Source organism: Megascapheus bottae, chromosome 31, assembly GCF_031878675.1.
Source record: "Megascapheus bottae isolate mThoBot1 chromosome 31, mThoBot2.hap1, whole genome shotgun sequence".
Classification (NCBI taxonomy): domain Eukaryota; kingdom Metazoa; phylum Chordata; class Mammalia; order Rodentia; family Geomyidae; genus Megascapheus; species Megascapheus bottae.
The window spans coordinates 660,234-670,649 of record NC_143539.1 but is presented as its reverse complement, the minus strand read 5'-3'; the positions used below and the strand labels follow the sequence as shown (position 1 = coordinate 670,649).

The 10,416-nt window shown below is 66.1% G+C and overlaps 1 protein-coding gene across 1 annotated transcript; it reads right to left on the bottom strand.

Moving 5' to 3' along the window:
• Positions 1-670: 670 nt before the first annotated feature.
• Positions 671-5,931, bottom strand: Znf579 (zinc finger protein 579). The gene is made up of 2 exons (XM_090322939.1): positions 5,863-5,931; positions 671-2,567 (listed from the first exon to the last, which is right to left on the bottom strand). Exon 2 carries the CDS (start codon positions 2,563-2,565, stop codon positions 1,009-1,011), a length of 1,557 nt encoding a protein of 518 aa, XP_090179065.1. The 5' UTR covers positions 2,566-2,567; positions 5,863-5,931; the 3' UTR covers positions 671-1,008.
• Positions 5,932-10,416: the final 4,485 nt, after the last annotated feature.

Here is a 10,416-nt window from a genome sequence, read left to right as displayed (position 1 = left end):
GAGTTTGGTCAGGAGATAGAGTGCTTGCCTAGCATGCATGAAAACCCGGATTTGATTCCTTGGTACCACATACATTGGAACTGGTTAAACTGTCTTTTCATGCGCCCCTTGGCCTTCATCCCGGGTGATTTCTGCTCACTCCCGGTTCTTTCCATCTTCTTTAAGGTCAAATCTCATCTCACCAGAGAGGCTCCACTTCCGGGTTTTGCTCCTATGATGGAATGTTCTAGAGTTTTCCTGGCTGAGCTGGCAGCCACCACCCACATGGTTTGTTTGGCCCTTGACATGCTATGATGAGGAACTGAACTTTTAAATTTTATTCCATTAGAGTTCTTTCCGAGTTACTTAATTCTACATGTGGTCAGCCAATACAACACCAGACAGCAAAGCTCTAGGACATTCTGTCACCACAAATAAAAAGGTCCCACTGGGCAGAGAAGCTCTAGCATTCTAGCGCCTGCAGGCAGAAGCACGCGTTTCGGCCTTCTCAGTTTCGTAGTCAGTGGAGAGATGAGGGGCAGAATGAGTTAGGGGGGGAGGACTGCAGGGTGGCCACCCTGGAAACCCAGCCTCTCCTCTTCCTTTCCCACCACATGGTGAGGTGTGAGCCCCAGTATCCAAACCCATGGCCGACAGCCCCCCCACTTCACAGACAGCCTCACTCCTGATCTTCACAAACGCACATTTATTCACAGACAGACGGACAGACAGGGGAATGGGGGACAGAGCCGAGTTGTCTGGGACTCCCAGAGTCTGGCAGTCCTGAAGAGGTGACAGTGTCCAGTGTGTGTCACGGGGGACGGGCGGGCTGGGGCGAACCCCCGGGTCAGCACCCCTGGTCAGGCGTCTGCCTTCCACTCCCTGTGTGGTGAGCGCCCCTGGCGCGGGCTGGGGGTCTGGGGGTGGGAGTGGGGGTGGTGGGGGCTCAGGCCTCCCGGCCGCGGGGTCAAGGGTGGGAGGGGTGGGGAGAGGAATTCTCTCCTCCCGCCTCAGAGGGAGAGAGCGGGGTCAGGAGGCCAGGCCGCCCAGCCCTCGCAGGGGGGCCTTGCTGTCCACCTCTTCCTCGTCCATCTCGAAGGCCGAGTGGTCTTGGCTGTCAAAGCAGGAGGCGCTGAGGAAGACCGGGGGCGCGGGCGGCGGCTGGGGCGGGGTCCCCGGGGAGGGCGGCTCTTCCTTGATGTGTGGGGGGGTCAGGGGGGGCCCCTCGGCCTCCTGCTTGAGCGGCGGCGGGGGCGCGGCCTGCGCCTGCAGCCTCTCCAGCTCCGCGCGCTCCAGCTCGGCGCGGTGGCAGCGCTGGTGGCGCAGGAGGCTGTAGGCGCGGGAGAAGCGGCGCGGGCAGCGCGGGCAGGGGTGCGGGGCCGGGCCGCCCGCGTGCACCTGCGCGTGGCGGGCCAGGTCGGCCAGGCGCTTGAACTCGCGCTGGCAGCGCACGCACTGGAAGGGCCGCGCCCCGGAGTGGGTCACGCCGTGCTGCCGCAGGTGCGCGCGGCGCCGGAAGCCCTTGCCGCACTCGGGGCACCAGAAGCGGGGCTCCCCGGCCGGGGCGCGCGCCGGGCCGGCCTCGGCGTTCGGCCCCGCCTCGCCGCCCGCCGCCTCGCCCCCGTCGGGCGCCCTCCCCGAGGTCCGGGAGGCGGCGGCGGCGGGGGCCTGGCCGGGCGGCGGGGCCAGCAGGCTGAGCGGGCCGTGCACGCGGCGGTGCTGGCGGAGGTAGGAGGCCAGGCGGAAGGCCAGGCCGCAGTCCGGACACACGAAGGGGCGGTCGGTGGAGTGGACCAGGCGGTGGCGCGACAGGGACCAGGGCCTGGCGAAGGCCTTGAGGCAGATGGAGCACTGGTGGCGCTTGGGGCGCGGCGGGGGCCCGCCGTCGGCCGCGGCGTCGCCCTCGGGGCGCAGGCACGGGTGCGCCTTCAGCTCGCCCTTGGTGGCGAAGGCCTCGCGGCAGCGCAGGCACAGCAGCGTCCAGTCGGCCTGGAGCAGCACCTGCTTCTCCTCCTGCCGCCCGGCCGCACGCGCCAGCTCGGCGTCGGCCTCGTCGGCCGCGGGCGCGGCGGGATGGGCGGTGGCGGCGGCGGCGGGGGGCGCGGGCGGCGGCCCGGGCTCGGCGGCGGGCGGCCCGGGGGCGGCGGCGGCGTCGTCCGGGCCCGGCTCCACCTCGCCCTTCGCCGCCCTCTCCGGCGCCAGCTCCGCCTCGCCGCCCGCGTGCTCCTGGGCCAGGTGGCGCCGCAGCTGCGCGGGCTCGGGGAAGGTGCGCGGGCAGGCGGCGCAGCGCAGCGGGGGCTGCGGGCCGTGGCCGCGCAGGTGGCGGGACAGGTGGGCCGGCCGGCGGAAGGCCTTGGGGCACAGCGGGCAGGCGTGCGGCCGCAGCCCCGAGTGGCTCAGCCGGTGCCGGGAGAGGTAGTAGGGGAAGCGGAAGAGGCGGCCGCAGGTCGGGCAGGGCAGCGGCGCGCGCGCGGCCCCGGCGCCCCCCCGGCCCCGGCCCCGGCCTCGGCCTCGGCCCCTGCCCCGGCCCCGGCCCCGGCCGCGGTGAGGGCCGCCCTGGGCGGGTGGAGGCGGCTGCGGATCCATGCCTGCAGGGGGAGGGGGCGGGGCCAGAGGAGGGGCGGAGCCAGAGGGAAGGGTCAGGGGAGGGCGGGGCCAGAGGCGGGGCGGGGGAGGGGGCCAGAGGCGGGCGGGCCCAGAGGGAAGGGTCAGGGAAGGGGGCGGGGCAGATGAGGGGCGGAGCGGTGGGGAGGGACCAGAGGGAAGGGGCGGGGCCAGAGGCGGGGCGGGGGAGGGGCAGAGGGAAGGGTCAGGGGAGGGGGCGGGGCAGAGAGGAAGGGGGTCAGGGGAGGGGCGAGGGGGCGTGAAGACAAGAAGCAGTCAGGCAAGGCCAGAGACGGGGGATGGAGAGAGGATCCCGGAGCAGGGGTGGGGGTGCGGGCAAGGGCGGACAGGCAGCGTGGTGCAGACACGGGAGCCGTGCAGGGCCAGGAGAGACGGCAAGCAGACAGAGAACAACAGAGATACAGAAGAGATCAAGTCAGCCAGCCGCTTCTGCCCCAGGATCCTAGGCTGAATGCTCTGGGAGAGGCTGGAAATCAGCCCAAGGGCCTGGGTGGAGGTGGAAAGCCCGGAGCCTCAGGAGAAGGAGTGCTCCAACTCCCCGGTCGAGGGAGGAGGCTGGGGTCTGGATGCCTGGTTCTGAGGGAGGAGGAGGCTGGGCCTGGACCCTGGGTCTGAGGGAGGAGGCTGGGCCTGGACCCCTGGGTCTGAGGGAGGAGGAGGCTGGGCCTGGACCCTGGGTCTGAGGGAGGAGGAGGCTGGGCCTGGACCCTGGGTCTGAGGGAGGAGGAGGCTGGGCCTGGACCCACTGGACTTGAGGGAGGAAGCTGAGCCTGGACCCCGGGTATGAGGGAGGAGGCTGGACTTGAACCCCCGGGTCTGAGGGAGGAAGCTGAGCCTATGGAGCCCTGGGTCTGAAAGGGGAGCTGGGCTCTGGACTCCTATGTTTGAGGAAGGAGGCTGGGCCTGAAGGAGGACTAGGGTTGGATCCCCGGGTCTGAGGGAGGAGGCTAGGTCTGGACCCCGGGTCTGGGGGAGGAGGCTGGGCCTGGACCCCTGGGTCTGAGGGAGGAGGCTGGGTCTGGACCCTGGAGTCTGGGGGAGGAGGCTGGGCCTGGACCCTGGGTCTGGGGAGGAGGAGGCTGGGCCTGGACCCCGGGTCTGGGGGAGGAGGCTGGGCCTGGACCCCGGTCTGAGGGAGGAGGCTGGGCCTGGACCCCGGGTCTGGGGAAGGGGGCTGGGCCTGGACCCCGGGTCTGGGGGAGAGGGCTGGGCCTGGACCCCGGGTCTGGGGAGGAGGAGGCTGGGCCTGGACCCCGGGTCTGGGGGAGGAGGCTGGGCCTGGACCCCGGGTCTGGGGGAGGAGGCTGGGCCTGGACCCCGGGTCTGGGGGAGGGGGCTGGGCCTGGACCCCGGGTCTGAGGGAGGAGGCTGGGTCTGGACCCCGGGTCTGAGGGAGGAGGCTGGGTCTGGACCCCGGGTCTGAGGGAGGAGGAGGCTGGGCCTGGACCCCGGGTCTGGGGAAGGGGGCTGGGCCTGGACCCCTGGGTCTGAGGGAGGAGGCTGGGCCTGGACCCTGGGTCTGGGGAGGAGGAGGCTGGGCCTGGACCCCGGGTCTGGGGAAGGGGGCTGGGCCTGGACCCTGGGTCTGGGGAGGAGGAGGCTGGGCCTGGACCCCGGGTCTGAGGGAGGAGGAGGGCCTGGACCCCGGGTCTGGGGAAGGGGGCTGGGCCTGGACCCCGGGTCTGGGGGAGGAGGAGGCTGGGTCTAGAACTCCAGGTCTGAGGGCGGAGGCTGGGCCTGGACCCCGGTCTGAGGGAGGAGGCTGGGCCTGGACCCCGGGTCTGGGGAAGGGGGCTGGGCCTGGACCCTGGGTCTGGGGAGGAGGAGGCTGGGCCTGGACCCCGGGTCTGAGGGAGGAGGAGGGCCTGGACCCCGGGTCTGGGGGAGGAGGCTGGGCCTGGACCCCGGTCTGAGGGAGGAGGAGGCTGGGCCTGGACCCCGGGTCTGGGGAAGGGGGCTGGGCCTGGACCCCGGGTCTGGGGGAGAGGGCTGGGCCTGGACCCCGGGTCTGGGGATGAGGAGGCTGGGCCTGGACCCCGGGTCTGGGGGAGGAGGCTGGGCCTGGACCCCGGGTCTGGGGGAGGAGGCTGGGCCTGGACCCCGGGTCTGGGGGAGGGGGCTGGGCCTGGACCCCGGGTCTGAGGGAGGGGGCTGGGCCTGGACCCCGGGTCTGAGGGAGGAGGCTGGGCCTGGACCCCGGGTCTGAGGGAGGAGGCTGGGCCTGGACCCCGGGTCTGGGGAGGAGGAGGCTGGGGTCTGGACCCCGGGTCTGGGGAATGGGGCTGGGCCTGGACCCCGGTCTGAGGGAGGAGGCTGGGCCTGGACCTCGGATCTGAGGGAGGAGGCTGGGCCTGGACCCCGGGTCTGGGGGAGGAGGCTGGGCCTGGACCCCGGTCTGAGGGAGGAGGCTGGGCCTGGACCCCGGGTCTGGGGAGGAGGAGGCTGGGCCTGGACCCCGGGTCTGAGGGTGGAGGCTGGGCCTGGACCCCCGGGTCTGGGGGAGGAGGCTGGGCCTGGACCCCGGGTCTGAGGGAGGAGGCTGGGCCTGGACCCCGGGTCTGGGGAGGAGGAGGCTGGGCCTGGACCCCCGGTCTGGGGGATGGGACTGGGTCTGGACCCCGGATCTGGGGGAGGAGGCTGGGCCTGGACCCCGGGTCTGGGGAGGAGGAGGCTGGGCCTGGACCCCCGTGTCTGGGGGAGGGGGCTGGGCCTGGACCCAGGGTCTGGGGGAGGGGGCTGGGTCTGGACCCAGGGTCTGGGGGAGGGGGCTGGGTCTGGACCCCGGGTCTGGGGAGGAGGAGGCTGGGCCTGGACCCCCGTGTCTGGGGGAGGGGGCTGGGCCTGGACCCCCGGGTCTGGGGGAGGGGGCTGGGCCTGGACCCCCGGGTCTGGGGGAGGAGGCTGGGCCTGGACCCCGGGTCTGGGGAGGAGGAGGCTGGGCCTGGACCCCCGTGTCTGGGGGAGGGGGCTGGGCCTGGACCCCCGGGTCTGGGGGAGGGGGCTGGGCCTGGACCCAGGGTCTGGGGGAGGGGGCTGGGTCTGGACCCCGGGTCTGGGGGAGGGGGCTGGGCCTGGACCCCGGGCTGGGAGGTAGTGATGGCCCGGGCTCCTGTGGCCCGGCCGGGGCGGCCCCGGGACGGAGCCCGGGCGGCGGGAGGCTGCCCGGGCCCGGGCCCCAGCTCCCGCCTCCTCCGCGGGCGTCTGCAGAGCCGCCCCGCCTCGGGGCTCGCGCCGGCCTCGCCGGGCGCCGCGTCTTACCTCCGCCTCCTGCGCTCCTTTCTTCCCCGCGGCCGGCGATCGCGGGCGGACGGAGGTGGCGGGGGAGGGAGGGAGGGAGGGATGGAGGGAGGGATGGAGAGAGGGAGGGCGGGTGGAGGAGGAGGAGGAGGAGGAGGCTGGGCGCGGTGTCACCGCCTAAGCCTTCCCCCCGGAAACCCTGCCCTGGTCGGAGCCTGGAAGAGGAGAGGACTGGCTGGGAAGCCGGAAGCGGAGGCCGGGGAGCCCGGGCGGGCGCTGGGGGGAGGCGGCTGGAGGGAGGAGGAGGAGGGGCGGGGGCTGCGGCCACCGCCCTGTCCCCGCGCACGGACGCCTTCCTCCCCCAGCCAGCACCCGGGACCAGGCCTGCCCGTGCCAGGCCCCCAGCCCAGCAGACCCTGGCTCAGCCCCCTCACCCCCCACCCCGTCTCCTGCCTGGGCAGGGCTAACTGCGAATTTACTGAGCGCCTACTATGGGCTAGCTCTGTCCTTGGTGCTGGCGCCACAAGGGCAGAACCACAGCCAGGGCCTCCCCTCCGGGGCAGGGCTGGAGGCGGACGGACAGCCGGACCACTCCGGGTCCAGTGGGGGGGGGGGCGGCTGTGTCACCCGGGGAGCTGGCCACTGGGGACTGCGTGGGGCCGGAGCGTGGCAGAGCTCGCCCCGGAGTGGAGATGGGTGGGGAGGCTCTGCAAGGCTCCCTGGAGATAACAGTGCTCACCCTGCAAGATGGCATCAGGGTGACCTCATCTCAAAACCAGCTGTGAGACGGGCGCGCACGCGCAGGAATCTACCTGCACTCCCTGCTGGGTTTTCTCTGGGGTGAAATGCATGCCAAATCCTGTTGGCAAGAGGGTAGGCGAACCTTTCCTTCTGTGCAGGCTCAGGACCAGGAGAGCTGGGAGCCACCGCAACAAGCCAGCACGTACAGAGGTTTCTTCTTCAGACAGAAGCAGAATGGTGCCAGACACCAGGTCAGGCTAGAGAAGAGTGAGATATCTAAAAGCCCACCAACTGTCTGTCTCATGCCTGACATCCTCGCTACCCAGGAGGCTGAGATCAAAAGATGTGAGATATCTCCATGAGACTTAACTAACCACTCAAAACCTACAAGTATAGCTGTGGCTCTAAGTGGTAAAGTGCTAGCCTTGAGCAAAAGAGCACAGGGACAGTGCCTAGGCCCTAAATTCAAGCCCCAGGACTGGAAAAAAAAATAAAGATAAAAAACGAGGGCCAGGAGTTTGGCCTAGTGGTAGAGTGCTTCCCTAGCATGCATGAAGACCTGGGTTCGATTCCTTGGTATCACACACATAGAAAAAGCCAGAAGTGGTGCTGTGGCTCAAATGGTAGAGCTCTAGCCTTGAGAAAGTCCAAGGCAGTGCTCAGGCCCTGAGTTCAACGCCCAGGACGGGCAAAAAAAAAAAAAGATGAAAATGAGCCAGGTGGCGATGGCTCACACCTGCAATCCTAGCTACTCGGGAGGTTGAGATCTGAGGATTGTAGTTAAATCCCATGAGACTCTTATCTCCAATGAACTATCTGAAAATGAGAAGCGGTGCTATGGCTTAAAGTGGTAGAGCACTAGTTCTGAGCAAAAGGAGCTCAAGGACAGTTCAAGGCCCTAGACATTCTCATTGTCTACTTCTAGAACTTCTTAGCTGAGACAGAATTCTCATGATTATTGAGCCCCTTCCCCCAGTCCCAGCTCCTGTTGAAACCCTGGCAAACAATCTGCTTGCCTTCTCTCTGGATTTGCCTGTTGGGGACCTTTCTTATAAATGATGTTATATGTGATCCTTTGTGACCAACTGCTTCCCTTTGGAATATCTGTGTTATGTTTGTATGTATTATGTAGTTTTTCAGTACTTGGACTGAACTCAGGAACAGGTCCTGAATCTTTTCGTTTTAGTTTACTTTTTTTTTTTTTTGAGAATCTCTTACTAATTTTGTCTCAAGTTCACCTCTTCCTTTTTTTTTTTCTAGTCCTGAACAGTGCTTAGGTCCTGAGTTCAAGACCAGGACTGCCAAAAAAAAATAAAAGAAGAAGCTAACTTCATTATACACAGTGGTACACTCTTGTAATCCCAGCACTAAGACTGAGATAGATTGTGAGTTTATCCTGGCATGGTGGCTTACACCTGTAATCCTAGCTACTCAGGAGTCTGCAATCTGAGGATCACTGTTTAAAGCCAGCCCATGCACTAAGTAAGATTCTTAGCAACAATTAACCACCAGAAAAGGGGAAACGGGGCTATGAAAGAAAGATTGAGTTTGGGGCCCAGTGCTGGTGGCTCACATCTATAATCTTAGCTACTCTGAGATCTGAGATCAGAGGATCAAGGTTCAAAGCAAGCCCTGATAGAAAAGTGCTTGAAGTTCTTATCTCCAATTAAGCATTCAAAAACCAGAAGTGGTGCTGTGGCTCAGAGTGGTAGAGCACTAGCCTTGAGCAAAAGAGCTCAGGGACAGCGCCCAGGCACTGCATGGTAGTGAGGAATGGAACCCAGGGCTTTGTGTATACTAGGTAAGTGCTCTACCAGTAGGCCAAACTTCTGGCCCTGTGAAGTCAGCATATTTTTAAGGTTCTTCATTTTGTTATGACTGAACAATAATAGTCCATTATATGAGTAAACTATATTTAGTCTGTCTGTTGAACGTTGTGTTGTCTCCATACTTTGGCTATTATGAATGAAGTTTTTAGAAACGTTGACGTGCGTGTTTAAGCAGCTGTTTGGAACTCCTTGTGTGGGTTACTTTATTATTCATTTCATGTCCTGAGAAGATTTTCTTTTTCTTTGTAAATAAATGTAGGAACACAGGGGCTGGGAGTTTGGCCGAGTGTTGGAGTGCTTGCCTAGCATGCACGAAGACCCGGGTTCCGTTTTTCAGTACCACATACATAGAAAAAAGCCGACGCTGGTCACGGTGGCTCACGTCTGTCAGCCCAGCTGCTGGGGAGGTGAGATCTGGGGATCCAACCTCTAGAACACGGGAGGTGGGGCTTGGCTCGAGCGCAGGGCCCGGGCCAGGCCGAGTTCAAGACCCACGACGCACAAAGAGAGAAGAAGAAAAAAGAAAAGGAAATGCAGGACGGCCATGATGGGAAGGCCGAACTCAACCAGGACCAGAGCTCACGCCCCAAGCCGGGGCGACGCGGGACCGCGGGACCGGCGGGCAGGCGGGGACCGGGTCGGGAGTCCGGGGCGCAGACCGGCATGGAGACACCTGCGGGGAGAGGAGCACGGCGGCGGGGCAGACCCAGGCCCCGCCCCGGCGGAGGCGGGGCAGGCGCTGATTGGCTCAGAGATGCCCGCCCGGCTGCCACTCCGCCCGCCGCCGCCTCCTCATTGGCCCCACTGCCTGCTTCCCTCCTAGGGACCTCGCCCTGCTCGTGAGCCGCGCAGGCCTGGCGGGGCGGGTTTAATGGGAGCTCGGCTCAGGGTGTGCGGCCTGGAGGGCCCGCGGTGCAGGGCCGCCGCCCCTTCCGTCTGGGGAGGAGGTTGTGATGCGGAGCCGTGTGTCCTATGGCGTTGATTGCCTCCTACCGCGCAGGCCCGGCCTGTAGGGGCTGTGTGTGTCTCAGCACAGTCAGCCTCGATCCCGGCTATGCAGGGACAGGGGACGCGGAGACCCGTGAGGGTCGGGTCAAAGTCCACGAGTCACCAGAAAACCGGCTGGGGCTGCGGCTCCCCATGGCACACGTTGAGGGTGGATTGGGGGGGGGGGTGGAAAAGCAAAAACCAGACAACCCCAGGGACAGCACGCATGCCCCGAGCTCATGCCCCTCAACTGACCAGACACAAGCCACCCCCCAAAACCCCACGAAGACACCGGTTCCCATCTAGATAAGACCCAAAGACCCCGCCTCAAAAAAGCAGCGGAGCCCAGGACTAGACACGACAGTGATTGACAGAACAAGGTTTATTGGGGTCCTGGAGACACGGGGTGGGGGTGCGCCCACAGGGAGGCGAGGTGTCGGGGCTCGTGGGGGAGTGCCCTAGCCAAGTCCCCCGCTATCCTTGGGGTTGGGGGTTACGTGGAGACAAACGGACAGAGGAGAGACAGACAGGTGCTACGGATGGGGGGCGCAGCGCCCACCACCTCCATGAGGCTACGGGACGGGCGCGCTGTGGGTGGCGGCTGGCACACGGCCCGGGGTGGGGGGTCTGGGCGATTCTGGGCCAGTCTGTGGGGGGAGAGGGGAAGAGCCAACCGGGAGGGTGAGGAAGTCAAGGGCAGGGGCGCCGACCTGGTCCGCTCTCCGCGCAGGCCGCGGAACGGGGGAAAGGCAGATGCCGCTCTATCTGCTTTCCGCGGAGGCCAGGGACCGGCGGACAGCTCGGAGGGGGCGCGGAAGGGTTTGGGGACAGGACCCCCGCCAGGCTCCCCCGGATGGCTGGGAATGGCGGCTCTCGGGAGGGGACCCTGGGGGAGGGGCCCCCACTTCTTAGACGCCTGTCGACCTGGGGGTTCCCACGCACACGGAGGGGCGGTGTCTCCAGCTCTAGTCTCTGCAGATTCCAGCACCCCCCCCCATGTGGTCCTGGGAGCCCCGGG

What these genes read in the sequence shown, in the direction of transcription:
- Znf579 (XM_090322939.1), bottom strand. Translation starts at nt 2,565, where the DNA reads ATGGATCCGCAGCCGCCTCCACCCGCCCAGGGCGGCCCTCACCGCGGC.